General features: G+C 39.9%; 1 protein-coding gene across 1 annotated transcript in view; it reads right to left on the bottom strand.

Annotated features, from left to right (window-relative positions):
* Positions 1-22,811, bottom strand: part of khdrbs3 (KH domain containing, RNA binding, signal transduction associated 3) — a 115,682-nt gene that overhangs the window by 22,687 nt on the left and 70,184 nt on the right. The window contains exons 4-6 of the mRNA XM_073462890.1: positions 17,571-17,717; positions 16,549-16,688; positions 10,167-10,347 (exon numbers count right to left, since the gene is read on the bottom strand). Coding sequence (XP_073318991.1) covers positions 10,167-10,347; positions 16,549-16,688; positions 17,571-17,717 — 468 coding nt within the window. The remainder of the gene's footprint in view (positions 1-10,166; positions 10,348-16,548; positions 16,689-17,570; positions 17,718-22,811) is intronic.

Below are 22,811 nucleotides of genomic sequence, written 5' to 3'. Positions count from 1 at the left end.
GTACTTTTGACAACATATAACCCCTTGAACGCCTTCAAAAACAATTGGCACAGCAGTTCTCAAAAAGCAGTGCGATTTGGTCAAAGAGGATATAATTAAAAGCAGTTTTCAACAGGCGGATGAAACTGTTGGCTTTGATTTGCAATTTCCCATCTTACCCTTTATCTGCCAAATGAAACACAAAAGAGAAAATAATTAGCCTTGTAATTTCGGAATAGTTTTTGCCAAAGATGATTATCACAACACTGACAATACTAAAAACTATTTTAATATTTATAAGTGAAGAAGGCTGTGGACATGATTTCTACAGAAAACAAGGTGAAGATGTCAATCCAAGAAACACCAAGTTTTGCAATAAGGGGAAGGGAAAGTCAACATGAATGTTGAACCTGAGAAATATTTGTAGTTCTGCTTTGATTCCAGGAAAAGAAAGTCAGAAAAATATAGCATTTTAGTGCACAATTTGAAGTTATTATGCTGACTAGCTATGCCTGGCCTCTCCTGTTCTAAAGCAACTCTGCTAGCGGTGTAAACACTAACTAACACTAACTAACTCCCCTGGTCCCCGAACTCCCAGTCTGAACCACTAGCTGCACAGCTAACTGAGCTAACTAGCTAAGGGCAGCTACAGTTGGCAGCAGTTAGAGCTGGTGATATGCTGCCCTCTATTTTGTTTTGAGTATGAATTTGACAGGTGGCCAATTCTTACATATTGCACCATTAACGGCACCAATTTTACACACTGAGGTGTGTTTACAGGTCTTTGGAAGTACTACTGCACACAGAGAAGAATGCGTGGAATAAAACGGTGATATCTCTGGTCCTGCTGTATCGAGTCCAACAGTGTTATAGGAGTGCAATGCTAGATCAGTGGGCTTCTTTTCAAAACTGTGCCCGCATTACCCAAAATGCAATTTAGCCACTGAGTGACATCACTGGAAGGCACTTATCAGATTACATGCAGCTTCCCCTCGAGCCACAAAAGTTTTCTCCACAAAACCTGTAAACACACTTTAATGTGTAATGTGTAAATCGATGTAGTTACCCTTTAATGGGGATTTTTAGCCTGTAATTCCTATAATATTGTGTTGCTTTATACTGGATTATACTGGTGCTGTAGTTGTTTTTCCCATTTAAAAAAATAGATACTGAAGGGATGGGTACCGAGGGCCAGTCCGGCAGGGGTTCCTGATTGGACTTTTATGTCCACCTTCCACTCATGATGATACATTCCTTAGTGATGCGTGACTACCCTGTTGGTGTGTTTACATCCTGTGGACTGTATTGCAGTCAGGTTGAAATGCTCTGAAGAGTGGGTTAACTGCAGCAAAGCCAAACAAAACACAGCTAGTGGCATGTGTGTGTGTATAGCAGTTGTTGTGGGTACCAGCTGTAACACTGGCCACCTATAGGGACAGCATTTCATATATTTGCAGTGATTTAGAAATAAATATTTAGAATCTGCTTGATGGATAATCAACAGCTTTATTTTGAGGACTGTTGTGACAGAAAAACCAGGCCACAATGATGAATATGTATGAGATTATGTGACTGAACTTTTTTGACTGAGACAACCAACCCTGTGTTCTCATCTTCTGTCTGAATATCTTGAAATTATGTTATGCAATATGGTTTTATCATGAAAGTAGCTCTTTGCAAGTAGTTTATTATGTTATTATTATGTTATATTAACAAGGTTTACATTAAATTAAAATGCCGAGCTCCTTCCTTTAAAGCATGCAACATTTTCCCTCCCATATATGGGCATCAGATATTCTATGTATGAATTGTTAATACTTTATCTTTTAGTGGTGAAAACAACAACAACAAAACATATGCAATGTACACTATTTGCTTAAAGCCACAACTAGAAGTCTTTGAAGCTGAAATAGCTTTAACCAACAGACACCTTCTGAAGTTTGTGCATCGTTCGTGTCATCGCATTGGAAATTGAAATAATGTGTCTGTTTTTGTCAGAAACACGTCTGGTGCTTGTCACAAAACTAAGTTCAATCTATTAAAAGTTGTCTCTATTATGCAGTGCAGGCTGGAATAAACAAGCGTGGTAATGAATATTGAATTATAGGAGTCTGCAGGAGGAGAAAAGGGGAAATCATGCAGCTGTGATTGCGAAGGCAGCCTCAGTTGTCAAATACTTAGACAAACTTGTTTTCTTCCACTTACATCATACTGACCACAGATTTATCTATATATACCTATACCTACCTATCTATATATATGCTTACCATTTGCAAATATAATAATAAATAAGGTAACAAAAGCAAAAGCGCATTCTGTTATCTTTATTTTACAACTCCACAAGGTAATCCTGGAAAATTATGTAATAATACAATACTTCTATGAACCTTATAAGCATATACTTATGATCCATGACTTCTAATATAGGAAATGCTTAATACTAACTCAAAAACTAAGCTTTTTAAATAATGTATATATCATGTTTTGCAATACAAATTTAAACTCTCTGTTCACTGTCTGAACATAAATCAGCACCCAAACACGAAGCTTCTACCCTAGCAGGACAATAAATGGAAGGGGAAAGTGTGAACATCCAAAATTAACTAGTCTGGGCTGCAGTTACATAATTTGATGTGGAAAACAGTCAGACATCAGATTGCCTTCAGGCCTCAGTATTCAGTGGTTAAAGACACTGAGCAGCAATGTCACGAAATGCTGCCAGGAACATACTGAAAAGGTGGGGCTAATTAAAAATAATGAGCTGCGTGGGCTGTACCAGTCATATTATCCACTGATATCATTAACTTTTATCACAGTTTAACACAACGTTATTTCAGATCAGTGGTAAACACTTTAGTTCAACATTGAGACCCAGCACCTTAAAAACAAGGACAAGTCTCTCTTACACTTACAGAATGTTCACTTTTATTTGTGTCTAAATTAACTTAATGAATTCCAGTATTTCCTGCAACAGAATTAACAATTAAATGTGTTGTTCTTGAACATACATTACCATATATCTACGTTCTGAAGGCAGCAGCACATGTGTTCTGAATAGGTCTGAATTTGAAATGTAGTTTTCCTCACCATCAGTTACCTGTAGTGTTGGTACTCTTCTGTATATTATGCAAGCAGCACTACTCATACAGTGATGCAAAGAAAAGTTCTTGTTACAAAATAAATAGATTTTACTTGATAAACTGGTCTGAGGCAAGTATCATACTGGGTGGAAATGTGATTAATACAAAGTACTGTCTTAGTTAAGCTTATCCTGTCAAACTCTTATTGTCATTATAAGGTCTATAAAATAAAAAATAGCTCTGGTGACTCTCTGACTTTGTAACATGTTATGCCACATTTAATATCACCTACTTAACAGTAATACTAATATGCTGTTTGAGAGAGAGGGTTTGAGTTGGAAAAATGTTGGTAAGTGGACAGCATTCATTTCAGGATTGTATCCAAAGAACTTGAAAGATCCTATATTATGCTCAATTTTCAGGTTCACACATTTTTGTCTGGGTGTACTAAAAAACTTTACATGCTTGAATCTTCAAGAAAATATATATTTTTTTTTACCGTAATGTCCATTGCCACAGCACCTCTATTCATCCTCTCTCTGAACGCTCAGGTTTAGTGCCTGTCTCATTAGCCGAAAAGCCCAATCTGCACTGATTGGTCAGCTCTCACAGGCCTGAGGAGTTCGTTTTATACAAACTTTATACAATATTATACATCTTTAACCATCAGGACCATCTGGTGCAACTGGGGTTCATTAGATTATATCACAGCAAAAAAACATGTGAAATAACGTTATTTTTGCCAATGCCTGCTCTGTATTCAAAAGGGAGCCCTCGAGGTGGCACTTAAGCCTCATTACATGTCACAGTACTATAGTGTTGGACGAAATAACCAACAATATGATGGTGTTGCCAGGAGGACCCCCATGGTGTCATTAAAGATTTTCATCCTCTCAATCGGCCACAGAAATTACAGTAAATCCTGCATGAAAACTTGAAAGTTTGGCCTGAGGGAGGTGCTACTGTATGACACAGATCATCGGGTGAACAAAATGCAAAAGATTCATCCTCTGGGGAACATGAATGTGCACTGTAATTTCATGATGTTCTGATATTTCTGGTTAACAAAGTGGCAGCAAAGTGAAGTTTGTGCGGTTGGTAAGATATTGAAGTTTATCCTCTGGGGACCATAAATATCCACCTTTAAATTTGACATAAATCCTTCCATTAGATTTCTAGGTAGCAAGCAAATGTGAAGAGATGCACCAAAGAAAAAAAACACGCTCTTGGTACACGTATAACCAGTCTCATTTTCAGTAACTATTGAAATATCTGGACTGAAGTGTCAGCTGACATCACCATTGTTTTAGGCCCACGAGCAAGGCAAAAATAAAACAATGCACGAATCATTCAAGACATAACAAATATGTGTTAAACACACTGGAAGCCATTTCTGAACTAAACCATTCTGCTTCAACTCTTCACTAAACTATAACCACAACCTATTGTTTCTTGTCGCACAAGCGCCAGACCATCCACCCTGTTAGCAGAACAGGTACTAGGCATCCTGATTAGTTTTCAGCACAAGCCGTGAGCCATAATTGTGAACTCCACTCCACTCGTCTCGATGGCAACTCTATCTAGGCGCTGTCCACTCACATTGGACAACATTGCCTGGTATTAAGGACCACATTAAACTTTAACAATGGCATGTTATTGCCATTTATTAGAGCAGCTACTCCATAATTGAGTTACAAGCGAGCTGAGAGGAGAAACATGCTTGGCTTATAAATCACACTGGCACATTTAAAATTATTCTTTTCTTTGGTGTCTGACACATTGAAAAACAACTTTAAAACTGAAAGCTGACTGTGATGACGGTGCGATTGAAGACAATATATTACAGTTTCTGATGTGTCTGTATTGATATACCATTTGGTCAAAATATCTTGGAGAGCACAATAGCGCGACAATACTGCAACAGCACTGTGTTTCCAACACTAAACAGGATTAGTGTGACAGTGAGAGGATGGAGGGGGGAGTAGAGACAGACAGAGGAGAGAGAGAGCAGCCCCTAAGTGAGTCTTTCATTTGTATGCCAGTGGATGGCTGAGAGGCGTGTTGTTAAAAGATAAGGACTGGCCTCTGAGGCCACTGAAGACTAACAGAGGGCCTGGCACTGCATGTTACAACAGCAGTATCACAGCCGCTCCACTGTGCTCTACAATACCACTGTAACAGATAGGATGCTACTGACACCCAGAGCAGGCTTCTCAGGCGCTGGATTTGTCCCCTGCACACAGTGCTAAATCCAAATGAGCTCAACAACACACCGTCTTCACATTCTGAACTTTGTTGAGAACTGCACATGCTGCATGGCCTGTGCTAAAACTGGAAAGGTGTCACAAATACAAACATCAAAGGGAGAAAATTAAGCAAATCAAAAGAAGAAGAAAAGCTTGTTCCTCCCAGACGACTTTAGTACGAGACCATCTGCTCAAAGATAAATGTCGCGCCTCCACACAGCTGTGTCACACACTGCTCTTAACTCCTTAACAATAAGAGAAAAATAACACCTCATGATATTGCTAAAAGAAAACAAATAATCCAGTATTTGTACCCCTTGGTCATCTGTCTTGGTCTCGAAATTTGTCGAAGCTGTGTGTCATTTATTCGGCTCTTCCTGCCAGCATATTTCAGAAAGCTGAACAGGCTGGAATTTGCTGAAAGTTTTTCCGCTGCAGGGGTAGAAATGCTACTCAAGCTATCAGATTGAGGATGCCAAAAAGTTGGCTCATGTATCAAGTTGAAACATCACTACCCTGTGCTACGCTTGGCAAATGTCTTAGCTTTCCATACTGTTATTTTACTACCTTTTGGTTTTGGGCCAACTTTCAAATAAAGCTACACATCTGCCAAGTTTTATCAGGGGAATTCATGTCATTAATAAATTAGCCCTGCAGAAACACATCTGCACTGGAAAATTAAATTCTGCATCACTACTGCAACTAGCTGTACTCGACTGTACTTGCTCATCCTGTGCAGAGTCATAGGGGGGCTGGAACCTATCCAAGTTCTACTTGATCAAGAGGCAGGGTACATCCTGGACAGATTGTCTATCAAATAATACACAGTATATAACAATATTATATCGTTATCATGATGTGGGACTACATATTGTCTTAGATCTTGGATATTGTTATAATGTGATCTGGCATTTTGTCTTTTCTTGGTTTTAAAGGATGCATTACCGTAAAGTGATGTCATTTTCTGAACTTAACAGACTGTTTTTAATACTTGCCTTTACCCATTTAGTCATTATAGCCACATTACTGATGATTATTATAAGAAAATCTCACAAAATGTTGTGATATTGCTTCCGGCTATATTGCCTAATCAGTATGCCCAACCTGTAGGTCTTTGGACCACGGGTTATGTTGTGAGGCAGCTGTATAAGGAATTACCATATATGGGATTTCAAAATCTTGTTACTACTAATATTCATTGTTCAATGATGTCTACCATGTTTAAGACCCTTGTAAGATAAAACAAAACAAACAAACTGGTAGTCTACAGCCATGCTAGTGGCTCTGTGAGCTAAATGCTAACGTCACTACAGTGATCTGGATTAATTCTCTGGACACCATGACACAAACAGACGCTTCTCTCGATCACTCACACCTAAACCGAGCTGCCAGTAGTTCCTCATATGACACTGATCAATCTGAACCACAGTGGGTTCTGTCACAAGAGCAAAGCTTGAAGCCTGGCAAGATGGATTTGAGAGATCACATGATCATGAGCACCAACAATGCCATCTCTAAAGCCACGCCGCAAGAAAATAGAAGAAGAAAAAAAACTTGTGCTACAAAAGGCAAATTACAGCATTGATATATTAATAGGGACTCACTGATATGTCTAACTCGTAGTGTAAATTACAGATGATGCACATTTGCAAGACATAAAAATAAATTAATTTTCTCTGCAATTATTACAAATCACAGGTTTTGTCTCATATGAATAGGTTTCAATCTTGTCTTCATGACTGGTCTCGCCTGCCACACCAGTTGGATGCAGCTTCTTTATTACTGAATTTGAAATATTTTCCTAACCATTACACCCAATTTAGATAAAAACGGCTACAAGGACAGCGCAGCAGAGAACACGATTCAATTAACAATGCTTGGCTCTCAACAGGGCTGGACAGGCAGAGAAGAGCCTGAGGGGGATGAGTATTTTTAATGCCACAACAGTCAGCGAGGACCCACAGTGCTCCGAATGGATTACTGTATCTGGAGCATTTAACATAAACAATACCAGCCCACGTGCATTGCACATTTGTCTTCTCACCCAAAAGACAAAAGTTTGTGTGTAAACAGAAACAAAGACAGCTATACTTGCATATAGCTCTTGATTTAGTGTGCAAGTGAAGGTCTGTTACTTTGATTAGCACCCTGGGATTTCATATTGGCAATGGTGAAGCTACACAAAAAAGATCACATGCAGCCTCTTTTCTGAGACGAGAATTACATCACGTTTAATTCTTCTCCAATTGGATTAGCAGCAGGTAAGACAGAGATATCAAAGCACCTAATGAATTACATGAAATGAGATTTGGCTGCAATCATAGTAACCCTTCAAGACTGATGGTGCTGCCAAGACTGGATCACGGGATAATAACATTTATGTGATTTTGTTTTCTAACAATTGGATTCAGAATAATTTAATACTGATACAAATAGAAGCTTTAACAGGCACAGATTATGTAAACCAAAACCATGCAAACAAAGATTCTATATAGCTATGTGTCATCATGACAAAATCACCACGAGATAACCAAAGTCTGGTGCTGTTTATCTAAACAAGAGAGGGGAAGAAAACGCCTCCAGCTGAACAAATGTTTTGGCCCGTGGCAATGCGGCACAGCAAAAAGGGAATGAATGTTAAGCAGTGATAAATGAAGGCAACAAATGTGAACAAGAAGCATCTCTTTGTCATTTCATTGATGAATACAAGAGCCTATTTGTCAGCGCCTCGATGGAGAACACTTGTCCTGGGATGGTGATCTATTCAGATAATACAGAGTCAAACTCATTCAGCCTCTAATTTGCAGCGATGTGGTTAGATTTATCATCTGGCAGATGTTGGGGGTCTTTTTTTCTCCACCCAGAAACACAGGTGCAGCTGGTCCAAGAGTCATTCTCTACGACCTCCACACATTTGAATCGCAACCTCTGAATAAACCTGTCAGATGTGGTTAGGTATGGGCTGCTGGGGCAATTTTCCAACGCGGGCCACCTCCTCTCTCCTTCTATCTGCTAAATATGCAATGTTGATGCCCGAGTCTCTGGGGAACTTGCCTTGACAGTGTAGCAGGAGACTCTCTTGGCAAATGCACAAAGGCTCTGACTCTAAGCCTAATATATTCATCTCTGCTAGCTGTTGATATTACAGCCAGGTTCCCATAAGACTAGAGCGCAGGTAAGCTACAAGACCAAATCACAATAATGGCTACAATAATAAATTCCCTTGCTTTATGCTGACACTTCATGTAGCAAGACAAAAAATGGAACATGGTGGACTGGTCAGGGCTGCCTGCGTGTTTGAATTCAAGTCATTACTCACTGTAAGCAGCTACACATACTTTGTGCTGAAACCTTTAAAGGGCCAGTTCACTGAAGTTATAAAACAACATATTTACTCGTACACAATGGTACATAGTCATTTAAAAAGTTATGTCTGTTATTTTACGAGACTTTCTTCCAAGTTAATAGTTTTAATTCTCCAGAGCAAGAAGACTTTTAGGTCAGACACCGTGAAACATGTGAACATTTTTTTTAATATTAATTAATAGTACTTTATTTGGGGGATCATCATGCTCAAAGTTACCAATATTTGATAACAATTTATCAAATTGGTGCTATTCAAAGTGTGCCAATTTATCTATTTGTTGTTCATGTTTGCAAAATACCCACAGAACACTTTTACTGGATTACTTTGATACAGAGGAAATGTAAAAATGTGGTGATTCTCAAGCAAGGTATACAGTTATAAGAAGCATCTTTTTACTATGATTTCTAAGGGAGTTGATTCACAATGGGCATCCAAGTAATAACAATATCATCCAAAAATGTAAGTCACATATGTGTTTGATGTCTGCGTTTTCAAATTGTATTAAGTTATGACTCCAAGAAAAAGGATGATGTTTGACAAATTGCAGCAATCAGGCACGAAGGATTTTAAAGTATCTTACGTGCCTCCCTGAGCTGTGTGCTCAGCTGACCTTTCAGTTATTTTTAGGATACCAGAATGCACCTGTCCCTTTCAGCTTATTTATTGTAAGTAATCATCCTCAAACATCTTGATGCTATGATGATATATGTATATCAGCTTTCTCTACATAACACGTACTACTCAGTCTGCGAGAGCAAATGTATAATGTCTTCTGTGGCTCTAAAGACTGAGCATATAACCCTGATGATGTCATCAGTCTTCAAGAGAAAATAATTTGCTACTGCCTGTGTGGCAGTAGCAAAGTGGAGGTGTGTCGTTTTACCAGGCAGGGAGAGTCTAATGACCGACTCCATTCAGATGCAGATTGTGTGAACTTAATCCGTATTAGAGACTAAAAGTAAGGATGTGTCAGCTTACACTTCCATTTTGACCATACCTCGTTTTCTTCTATTACTTTATGGAAATGGCATAGTGAATTACTGGTCTACAACTATGGTGACATTTGGGATACTCCTAAACTCTTATCTTTAAATGAAGAGGGACAATGGGGCTGTAATCAACGGTTACTTCCATCACTCATCAATCTGCTGAATATTTTTTTAAATTCATCTGAAGATCGCTTAGTCGATAAGAATGCCAGCAAATAGTGAAAAATGCACACGTTTCCATGGCCCAAAACATGCTGATTCCCTTGTTTTAGTTCTGACTCCAAATATCCAATTCACAGTGATGTAAAACTGAGAAAATAAACACATTTTCATAGAAGCTAAAAAGAGCTAAATGTTTGGCAATTATGCTTGATAAATGACTTAAATTACTAATAAATCACTGAAATGAAAATGAATTTAATTCACTATATCACCACTAGTGTCAGTGACAACAATAAATATATTTCATCATGTGGTCTCTCATATAGAGTTTTAATATACTCACATATTCGCCATATGTGTCCTGAACTATGGGAGGAGCCTGCCGGTATCCGGGGGTTGGAGGGGCGCCTCTGGCTCTCTGAACCCCCCTCCCTCTGGAGGATGGAGCCCGGCTGGGTGGGGCTCCTCTGGGTGCTGCTCCTCGGGGCACCGCTGCATGCAGTGGAGGAACTCCACCTCGAGTCCTGACACAAGACACAAACATCCACCCAGGTTCAGATGAAAGAAACTCATTTTGAAAAACTATGTGTATATATATATATATATATATATATATATATACATACACACACACACACACACACACACACTCATATATATATATATATATATATATATATATATATATATATATATATATATATATATATATATGTATACATATATATATATATATTCTTCAGATGAACTTAAGCATTAAAAAATAGCTACTATTACAAGCGTAGTATTATCTATCATCAGTATGAGATGTCCACTGCATTCCAGATCTTCATGACGAGATGCTGTCATTTATTATGTTTGGAGTCGAGCTGCCTCATCTACTTCCACTCCAGTTAATGATTTCCTACATCGGCCAGAATCACTTGGTACAACCGGAGCGATGAATTTGATGTATTCAGCGGCAGGTTATATGTGTAGGTGGAGACAGAGGAACAGCGAGGGTGGAGGGCAAGTTCCTCCAGTCGAGAAAAAGTGAGTCATGTCCATTACTCAAAACACAGCATGTCTTGTGGCTGAATTGCTTTCCTTTCTATTAAGGAAGACGCAGATGAAATAAAAAAAAACAAAAAAAAAAACATGATATTTCTGCTTGGTCTGTGATGAATGCTTGTTTGTGCATTTGACAATTTTAAACGGTCAGTGTTGAAAAAAAAGCTTTGGACTCTGAGGACGTGGAGGAAATAAAATTATTTTTACCATATAAGTTTTAGATATTACACAGTGCAAGTTTTGGGGTTTGAGTTTAACTTTTATATTTAGGTGCACGGTCCCGACTGCCATGAAGCTCTGTTGCGAAAATAGCTACTGTGAGATACTGATCTATAGAGTCAACAGGATGAATTAGCACAGAACCAAGAGTGTAACTGGTACAGTAATCAAGATGGAAGAAAAGTCAAGCTGCTCTGTTGGATTTCAAAGGCGGCCTGACCTTGTGGTTTGGTAATATGTTGTTTGAGCTTTTTGCACCGACTGAACCTTCTTTCAAAAGCAGTTAACTGATTTGAAGCAGCAGCAGAAAAAACACCAAGGTTGCTCTCCGGGTCATTTTCTTTCAATGCATTCATTTCAGCTGTGCAGCACACTGGTGAAACATCTCAGATCTGGGGCAGAAGGAAGAAAAAGAGAAATCTCTCTAATTTCCTGACTAACGGGGACAGCAGAGGATGTTTACTTGATAGAAATTAGACCGCCCTCAAGCGGAGAAAGAAGCAGTTCAGTACCGAGAGTCGATTCCCTTTTAAGAGCATGCGGCAGCTCCAGTCGAAGTCAAAGCGAAGAGGAATGTTTGACGGCTACGAAGTCTGCATCCAGAGCACTGGTATGGATCAAAAGTAACACATGACGTGAGTGTGAACACGTAGAAAATCGCATGCGACTTCCTGTCAAGAGGCCTCCGGGACTTCTGTTATCATTCTCACATTGGGCACGGTAAACTCTAATCACAGTGTGTTTTAAAACACAGCCAATTACATTCTGACTCAGAGCAATACATACACCTCTTCTCTGTGACCTTGTTTATCTCAAAATCTGATGAAAGAAGTGTGTTTTCTTTTATAAACACAAAGAAGAACAAACACCACTCTTTGCGTTTTGTTGTTTTCATTTCCCCATGCGTCGACGCAGGGAGTGTTAAAGTCGTCTAATGGCCATGAGTATTTTTATTTGTAGTCTTGTGAGGTCTCAGAGGAGCTGGAATTAGCGTGGGTTCACAGGGATAGTAGAGTGGAAAGCATCTACTGGAAATCATTTGCATATAAAGGCTTTTATGCAAATGTGGCTTTGCTTTGCTAATGTTTATGGACACTAGACGTTGCATCACTGTGTACTACTTCACAGTATTTACTATCAGTTCTGTTTTTCTATTAACGTTTCTTGCTCAAATAATGGCCAGTCTGACCTATGTTGGGTAAAATATGGCAGCATAACATGGAACAAACACATTTACCAAATGTACACACAATCACAAAGTGTGGCTGAGAGGAACAGAGGAGAGACTCAGCTTGCCCCAGATGATCCATATTTTTCCAAATGAAATTATGTCTCCTGAAAGCAGTTTCATCAGAAGGCACTGGTTTAACAGCATCAAGTGCTGATGTTAAAATGTAGAAAGGAATTTTTTTGACACAAGCTGGCTGGATGTCATTCCCAGGGCAGGGATCTCTGAAAAATGTTGCCAAGCTAATGCAAAAATGACCAGTTAAGTGTTCAGCGTCAATAAAATCCAAGTCAAAATCCTTACCATTTACATGAAATGAAATAGCTTGTGACACTACTTATCTATGGCCAGCATTTTTACCAGCTGCGACAGCGTGGCTGCTGTTGTTTTCACCTTGTGAGTCTGTGTGTAGAGTGCCGCTCAGGTCGCACCTTTCTGTCTGAACGTGACCGAATCTGAGAGAGGAGTAACCGAGCCCAACCCGAACTCAACAGGCATTTTGTTTTAAACATCCGAACCTGACTGGAGCCTGATGCACTTAATGTAAGCTGTAGTTTGTGTTACCCTGTCACGCAGTTGTTACCACGGTTACAGCTTGCCTGTTTCCCCTGATTACAGACATGTACAGTGTAGATGGCGGTGAAAAGGCATTGTTCATTTATCATGTCAATTGATGTGACTGAACTCCACTCGTACCCGGTTACATTTCTCCATTTTTGTCTGAACCTGGCCTTATGGATTCAGGTCGGGTATCCCTTCTATAGTGGAAAAGTACTTGAGTTGTGTACAGCATGAAATCAGACAGACATCAGACAGCTGCTCTGTAAACAGATACACAATTTGCTCTTGGGCTTCAAGATGGGGATTTCACCAGACGAGCTCTATGGAGCTTTTTTACTGGAGGTTTGTTCTTTTTCTTCTTTTATTTTTTAAAAGTCCTCATGTACGTTTTGAAAAGCAACGTTTGTGGACTTTGAAACTTCACTTGACTTTCCATCTGCATGAATAGATGATGACTGAATTTTCATTTTTGGGTGAACTTATCCTTTAAGCTATGTCTAACAGCAAGTTCACTGTAGCACATCTGACACTGGATTGTCTGTTCTTGAACCTAAAAGAAAGGTTGACCCAGAGGACAGAGAGCTTTAAGAAAGCTATACAATCAATTCAGTTCAAAGTGAATGCTTCTGGTTTTGTCATCTACAAAGAGGGCTACTGTTTTTCGGGAATACAACGTTAAAAAAGATTACTAAACACATCAACCAGCAGGAAGAGAGAAAGATGAGGTGCTCAATGATCTTGGTTCAAATTTACTGAGAGAAGAACCTGGCCAGTGGCTCCTAGATATTTTAAGTTTGGGACCCGTGGTCTACATGGTTTCATATGTTAACAAAGACTTGAAACCATAGCCTGCATAATGTACTTTGAAACCACATTTCAATTTGTCTTTCAGGGGATGGTTGCCAATTCTGTTTTGGATTTCAGTGATCAAAAGTAAAAGTTAATTTAGATGGATTTTCAATTTAATTGAAATCGTGACACCCCAAGGCTATATGTAATAGGGTAATAGGCAAGGAGTAAAATATATGAATGGACAGAAGCCAAGAGGTGTGCTGGGAAGGAGTGATCAATGAAAGAAGAGGGGAGAAAGAGTGAAATTGTCCCTCTGATTGAACCTTCTTTAAGCTTTATTGACAGCTCTGTCCAGAGAAAGCTGGACTCACCAGCATTAGATGTGTTGCCTCTGTTGTCCAGTTGGTTTTCTTTGGTGCACAGAAAACCGCTGGGCCAGTTTAGTAAACAAGCAGCCATGTTGCACAGTGCAACTTTGAAAAGATAACAGCACTGCTTTGGTTTTGTAGTTTTATGCCAGTCATCTATGGTCTGTGCCTCTTCTTTGTAGCTCCTGCTGAGGTCTGCACACAGTCAGCATAGTTAGAAGTATCACGGCTCATTTTTCTGCCTTCAGAAGGAGCTTTTTGCTGTCATTCATTCTTGTAGAATATGAGAAACAACTTCCACTGAGACAGATAACCCATCACATTAAACAGGAAGCCTTTGTTTGGCTTGTTCTTAGTTTAATTTCAGCCTGTCCTACTGGAATAATATTATATCAGTGTGTGCCCGTACATTATGACACACTGCGCTTCCCGTCAGTCAGCTAACAGGAACACGTCTTAAATGACAAAATAGATTGTTTGTCAAGGCCTTCCAAAATGAACTACTGCATATGGCTGTTTTGTGGTCAGCAGCTTAGGATACTGTCAAGTTTAGACAGACATTAATTGGTTAGGTTAAGGGTAAGATTGTGGACATGGTTAAAAGAAACCAGCATTATCTGCTGACAGGTGAGGGGACGCACTGCAGTCTACGTGTTGTAACGTCACTTCACTGTCACCTTTACCTCAGCGAGAAGACAGGCATTATTTGCATGAACACAAGAACTCAGGCAAATGTGATCATTAAAGGCTAATGCCACCAATTTTACACAATAAAGTATTTGTATAGGTCTTGGGTGTTAGCAAAAGCCAGCCTACTCCTCTCCAGTTAGTTAGAACTGAAGAAGCCTCTTGGATGAAGAGGTGAAACGTCTTAAAGAAACTGAAACAAGGCCAGTTGCCTACGATACAGCACCTAGCTTTACCATGACCTGGATGACTGAGAACCTTCATCAACATACTTTACTGTGTGAAATTGGTAGAATTACTCTTTAAGGACCCGATTTATAGAATTTTTAGACCTATAGATTTGACTCATTGTACGCCCCAAAACATGGGGTGCACTTATCAACCAGGTGCACGAAGTTGGAGCCGCTGTTTGTGTCTGATTTCAAACCAGGGGTTAAAAAATAGCAAAGATAAGATTTGGGGGAGCCACAAGGAAAGTTGTGATGGCAAAAACAAACTAATAATTCTTCAAGCAAAAATGTCAAATATATGCTGGTTCCAGCTTCTTAAATGTTTTTGATAGTAAATGAAGTGTAGAAAAAGGAAATAATGCTCTTGGAAAATGGAATTTGGGGACTTCAAAAACCACAGGCAATCCAGGCACTCCAAAAAGATAAGAAAATGTCTCATTCAATGACATTTTCTTATATTCAGTTTACCCTGGATTGGTGAAGACTTTAGAGTCTTTGTGTTTTGGACTGTTTCGTACGCAAACTACCTTCCTCACTCTCTGACATATTATCTGATGTTTCCCCGGAGGTTTTAGTGACAGGCGAGCACATAAAAGGCACAGTTACCTTATAAGTAACACAACTCAAATACACAAGTACACAACTCAATGTAGTCTAACACCCTAATGTGACCATGAAATGTCATAAAATCATCCCGACTTCATCGACACCACCTCCCCCTCCACATGTTGCTCTCTGAGCTGATGGACCTGCTGCTCTGACCAGCCCACCACTGCTTGCTCTGACTTATGTACATTTTGTGTGTATAATTAATAAATCTTCTCCATGAAGCTTGTTTGTCTCCTGTGGCATCAATAATATAAGAAGTCATACAGACTGCAATATAATCATATACATTTTTTCTCTGACATAGAATTTAACTACTGTCAAAGTAAACGTTGCAGAGTCAAGATCACTGTTAACTTTTTTTAGTTTTTCTAAACTGAGACATCCCAGCAGTGATATGATCAGATGAGCTTTTCTTCATTCACAGCACTCATCAGGAGGGCAGCCCCAGGATCAGTCCAGGAGCTGTCGGTGTAATGAGCTGCTTAGCAAATCAAGAGCTTATACAGGCACGTCGCAACGGCAGCCAAAATGGACACGTTCAATAGAAGTACTAAATTACTCTGGACCAAATTGTTTAAGCAATTAAACATGTATGAAAGAGTCTCGCTGGCACATACAGAGAAAAAATGGAAGTCTGCATCAGGAAATAAAGCCTAAAACAGTTTAGAATGTATCACAAATTGATTGTGACATCCATGTCTAGTTTTGGAAAAACAACACAATAACACTGAATATTTCTGGTATTGTTGTGCCAGACAGTCGTAAATGTGCTGTAACTCTAAATGACACCATTAACTCTGAAAATGCAAAAGGATACTGCACACATCCATTTACCAAAAAAAACTGCCTTCCCAGTAGCTCCTTAACTGTAAATAATACCTAGTCCCCAGCTGAACTAAAGTGCACGTATACACAACAACTCTCTCACACACACACACACACAGATTTACACACACACACACATGCTTGGATGCAGGTTACCTGGGAGGACCTGGAACAGGTGTCCCTCTTCCACGGACGGCTGACTTGCCCCTCACCGATGGCACCTTGGCATCCTCCGAGCCGCCGTTCAGGTATGTGAGCTCCTGCAGTTGGGCCTGTCTGATCTCATCATTGTAATCCTGCACACAGAGAGGCAGCATGTTCACACAAGCGCGCACACAGAGACACAGACAGCAATAGACTCGCTTTCAATTACACTGTATTAAATTTCGTCCTTTATCTCCAGGGCTACAGCCCCGGGAATATCTAATTAATGTACTTTACAGTACTGCCGTGACCGCTGTTCCTCAGGCAGCAAAACATTTCAGATCTCTCTCAGATAAATCCTCGGGACCCCATTTGCCTTTATCTTCTCACCCAGTTGTTTTTAACAGCTAAATTAAAATACATAATTAAGATGGAATTAGGTCTTTAATCACAAAACGATTGATATGATTGTCATGTGTCCTCTCTATCAATAAATATGTTTCATGGCAACATTTGGAAGAGGTAACAGCGAGGTGGGGGAGGGGCCTGCGAATAATTAATGTTGAGATGTAAATCATCATAGCTCTGAGCATCGGAGAGATCATCCATAATGAATGGAGGAAGAGTAAATAAGCTCCATGCTGCATGCTGCTGCCAAGGAGGGTTTGGCCCGTGCAGAGATTCCCGCCTGCGCTCTTTTATTCCTGTTTTACCCACGACTTCCCACCAAGGATCACACACACTGAATCAGACGCAGTTATACACACACGCACACATTCTGGCGGACCTGACAGAATTACAGCGCAAGTAACAGACAAAGAGTGTAAGTGAAAGAGTGGGTTGTCTCTGCTGTAACTCACTGGCTTCACTGTGGACAGGCTGAAAATGAGCTGGTTGGGGCCAAAGAGCAGCTGGGAAGGAATTCAGGAGGAGAAAAAGGAGAGCCAGAGTGTGTGTATGTGTGTGTGTGTGTGTGTGTGTGTGTGTGTGTGTGTGTGTGTGTGTGTGTGTGTGTAGACGAAAAGGGAACATACTGGTATGAGAAACTTCTTGATCTCCTCCAGAGCGTGACCCATCCTGGCGTAGGCCTCAGCCGGCGGGGCAAACACCTCGATGAGGACGTGGAGGTCTTCGTTCAGGTGGTGATATTTGGCCTCGCCGCTCTGTCGTAGCTCTTCTTCCTGATGGTACAAAAATAAAAAAACAGTTCAGTATCATATATCCTCTGTCTAGGGAATGAGCGCGGGTTAGCTGTCACAGTCAGGAACATTTATCTTATTTTTTCAGTATTTCGGCGAGGATTTACTGCGGGGAGTTTTTCCATAACCGTTACATAATGAGTTTTGATGCCTCGCTGCTGCAGAGTTACAACAAAAAACCGACAGAAAATATTTATGTGGGTTCTTGTAAACTTGTATGTCTGCGAACAGGAAAAACTTACAATCCTCAACTGCGGCTGTCACATTTTACCGATTGCTTTTGTCCTCACACAGCTGCCTGTCAGCATAACAAATGTACAGATAAAGTATGCGCTCTCATACACTTCATCATAATATCTGCTCCTCTTGCCGCATTTTATCTCGTCAATGTGATCACTGTAGCTTTATTAAAATACATTCAGCAACTCTGGGAGGCAAGGGCATAGTATTTGATGAGGTCCAATACAGGTTTTTCTTTTTTTTTTAACAATGTATTACTTTATGTCCAAAAGAAAATGTGTTGAATATGGATAAAGAGTGCTTGTCAAGTAAATGTGTGTGTCAAAAGTAGTTCAGTAAAACAGTGAAGGGCCTTGACAATGGTTAGCTACATAATAACTACATAATTATCTCATACATAATTATGTAGTTATTAAATCTACATAATTTGGTGGTCCATTATCTGCTGCTTAGTTTTGGTGTACTGTGACAATGTATTTTTAATGTCAGCAAAATGAGACCAGTTCTGCAACGAGTGAAGATGGGTCATTTTTGCAACAAATGACAAAATTATCTTCGACAAGAAAATATGTATTTTTTTAAATAGTCATCTTCATAAACAGAAAGTCTTACAAAAGACAGCAAAGCAGTGAGCACACTGCGCCAGAGACACAAATTAAAAGGATTATTACTCTCTAAATAGGAAATAGTTTAAGATGGTATCCATTAACTCCATCTCAACAAAACATGTTTTTATATTACTTTGCTTTGTCAAGTATATATTGGAGGAGACAAACGTTTTTAGCCACTCTAGCAACATCGCTCTAGGGCAATGTCCATCTGTCTGTCAGTTGAAATCTCTATATCTCAGATATCTATGGTGCCAAGAGGATTAATCCCTTGGACTTGTGATCTCCTGACCTTTCCTTTTGCACTTTTTTCCAGCCGATGGACTGATGAAACTGCTGGGCGGATTTGGCACTTTGGTGTGGATATTTGTTGGTGATCCCATTACTTTTTTTCTAGCACTGGGTGAAGTTTGTCCAATGCTTTGGTTTATCTCACATTTTGGTTCACTTTACTAAGAACATTACCGCCTCACAGAGCCACGAGTGTGGCTGTAGATGCAGGGTTTTCCCTATCATTAAAGGCTTAGGCCCAGCACTCAAGCCATTTTAGGCACCATAAGCCACATGGATGTAGAGAGCATCAAAACTAAATGAATGGCTTTTCCCCCACACTAATAGTTGTAGTTAGTCCCTGGTGGAATTCTTTGGCAACTTTTATCATTAAGCCTTTCAGGTGCCTTTTATTTATTACCTGCTCCAGCTTTTCCAACTTGTCTAACACAGGTATGGTTATATTTATGTCCAAAATAATTTGGAATTCCATTTTTTTGGAAGAGGAGGTTTAGGTGGATGTATGTCCAAGCTAAGCACAGCCTTTAACACCAGATAGTGTGGTTTTACGCCCAACCCATCCAGTAGTTGCTTCACTCTGGACCAAAGTGGTGAACCAACATTGCCATCCAAGCAGCCAAGCTGCCAATGTAGCTAAAAATCCTTTTGGTTTCCTACATCATGTAGGCTCTTGTAATTGCGACACCAAATAAGCTATAAACTGTGTGAACATAGTTTTTACAGCTGATCCATGGTGTCCATAGTTTGAAATACTGACTTCTATACATTGAATAACCCATCAGTTATCAAGGACTCTAACTGTAAAAATCAAAATTAAATGGCTCAATGCATATATTAAAGGTGCACTCTTACTTTACAATATTAATGAGATGTTGATGAAGGTTCTCAGTCATCCAGGTCATGGTAAATGTATCAAGTGCTGTATCGTAGGCAACTGGACTTGTTTCAGTTCCTTGAAGACGTTTCACTTCTCATCCAAGAGGCTTCTTCAGTTCTAACTAACTGGAGGGGAGTTGCAGGCTTTTAAACTCTGTGTGGGAGTGTCCTTACAGAGTCATTAAGGACACATGTGAACTCTGAGCTTCAAAGTCGTTAGGGCCACTTGTGGGTCGTTGATGCAACCAGCATCATGTGGGCAATTAGGGCTAGGTGAGCCCAGGTGTGAATGGTTGTTAAGCTTTCTGGGGATAGAACTCAGTACTGCATTGTAGGTGGGTGATAAGTAATGTCTTAGGCCACCTCCTCTGTTCAAAGACGGCCGTTCCAGTTTGACATAGATGGATTCCTTTACTCCTCTTTCAAACCACCTGTCTTCTCTGGCCAAGATGTTTACATTGTTGTCCTCAAAGGAATGATTTTTCTCCTCCAGATGTAAGTGGACAGCAGAGTCTTGACCTGAGGAGTTGGCCCTCCTGTGTTGTGCCATTCGTTTATGGAGAGGTTGTTTTGTCTCCCCAATGTACAAATCTGTGAAACGTCTTCAAGAAACTGAAACAAGTCCAGTTGTCTACGATACAGTACTTAGAATATTAATGAGGTAATAATACCAACTCAGAAATATTTATCTTTTCTGTAACTGAATAAACAAGCTGTTCTCAGAGGAGAAATAAAGTCTCCAGAACATTGTTTGAAGCTAGAAAGGTGGCAGGGTCCAAGTAAAACAGTATGAAATAGTGTTGTCCTTTAAGGTCAGTTTGCTTATTCAGTTTATTCAGTCATGAAAACAAAGAGAGTTTGTGTATTTAGTTTGTTTAGGCAGAAAATAATCAGTCAATGAAGATCTTTCCCCTCTGATTAAAATGTATTGCCCAAAACTACATTTTGCCAACACAAAATATCCCAAAATAATATAAAAACAAATGTAGGCATTAGGTATTTATCTCCACCAATGAGATCCCTTTACACTACTGTGTCCACGTGTATGTTTGTTTGTTGATGGTTGGTTGGCTGGTCATCAGGATTACACAAAAACTACGGTTTTCCATGAAACTTGGATAGAGGATGGGTATCAGCCCAGAATAGACCCCATCAGCTTTTGGTGCGGATCCAGAGAAAGAGACTTATCTAGGAATTTTTACTCACTTTCAATGTTTTTGTTAATTTCTAAGGTACAATGTATGGATCTTGATGAAGAAAATCAGGTGTATTGAGGTGGCTGTTATCTATGACTGCGTGAAATTTGATTCTGATCATTTCTGCATCGTAATCCAAATGAAGCGTCATTCAAAGCCAATCACAGCACAGTAGGGTGGGACTAGGCAGAATAGTCTTGGACCATCAGAGACAGTCTTACGCTTACCATGTTGATTAACAATGGCGCAGACCAGGACTGTGATCTGGATCACATTTTATGGACAAATGTTTGCTTCACAATCAGTTTGGTGGAGTTTGACAAAACATGTAATGCTGATTGCAAGATGTCGATCAGCTTGTCAGGTCAGACATGTGGTCAATAAAGTCTGTTCAAAACAGCTGCTGCACCAGACTTACATTCCACAGGACATCTTTAATTTCATGAACAAACACAACTATTAGTTGTAGCATTGGTAGTAACAGATAGCAGGCTTCCACAGCAACTCTGCAATCTTTGCTGGAGTTCCAACATTAGTCACCTGTTGCCACGACAGAGGTTACAGATTTGAGCTTTAAACAGGTGCAGGTTTATGTGCAGGCCTAAATAAAGATGTATTTGTTGTTTACTGTGCACTCAACCCTGAAAGTGGAGCAGATGTAACTCTCTCCTTTCCACTTCTGCCTGAACAAGTGCAGTTCATTTAGGCTGCAACAGAAAAATACACCATGTAAACAGTGAGGGGCTGCACGGGCCATTCGGGCCCGACAGAAGCAGGCCAGTGTCATGTTATTGATGGTGAGAAATAGGACAGCAAAAAAAAAACCCAAATGTCTCCCACCACATTGCACAAAGGAAACAACAGGTTTGGCGTCCCAGTTTCTTCTTTTCAACAAAAAAAGAAAAACTCTTCTCCGGGGCCTTTCCAGTGGCGGCAACTTCCTCTTCCCCTTCTCCCTTTCCAGCACCATGCAAGCCAGTGTCTCTGATGTCACCTAATTATAAATAACCTTCTTTTAAGAGTGCCTGTGGTATGTTAATGATATGTTAATTTCCCCCATAAATCTGTGCTTTACGAGCAGAGAGCTCCTTTGCGCCTAGCACCAACGCTGATGGAGCTGCCGGTGTCGAGCAGGGAGTGGAAGCAGGGTGTTAGAAAGAGACGACTGCTTCCAGATCTGTCTCTTGTCTTCCCTTTCATGTGTTCCCTGGTATATTTGCATGAAAAAAAGATAAGAAAAACAATCATTATGGCGTGCTTTAACTATCATCAGCCAAAAAACGGAAGATCTAATGTTTACATGCGTCATCTGAGGACTTCCTCTTCTTTAAAAAGTCTCTTTCCATCTATATGGTCTATTTTACATATGAACAGTTTCAAAGTGATATTTATGTGAGATCCCATTTGGTATGAAACCAATCTCTATGTGTGACCACATCATTTGCATATGATATTGTAGATATAATAGCAGCTTTCATACATGTGGCCCCCTCTCCCAGCGCTGATAAGAAGCATCCGGCAAAGGGTCCAGCTAAGCAGCCCACGGTGGGAGATTACAGCTGTCTGTTTTTCATATCTATTGGCAGCATCTTCCTTCTGTTTACATTTTTTTTCCTCTGTAAATCTGTTTATGAAAAGCCGTTCACCCTGGAAACAGAAGGCCACAAGGCTCTGAACACAGGAGCTCCTGCAGATGGAGCTTAGAGGTAAAGAATAATGTCAAGCTTCAAATGTTTGCATGCAAGTGAAATTAAGTACAGAAGGTGGAAAATGGGGAAAATTCTATCGTTCTGTCTGAATGACAACTGACACATCGTGTTGTACCTATGTGTCTATCAGCCTTGTGTATCTACACTTTTGACATT

The sequence above is a fragment of the Pagrus major genome, chromosome 3, assembly GCF_040436345.1.
Source record: "Pagrus major chromosome 3, Pma_NU_1.0".
Taxonomy (NCBI): Eukaryota; Metazoa; Chordata; class Actinopteri; order Spariformes; family Sparidae; genus Pagrus; species Pagrus major.
This window is presented reverse-complemented; position numbering and strand designations above follow the sequence as displayed.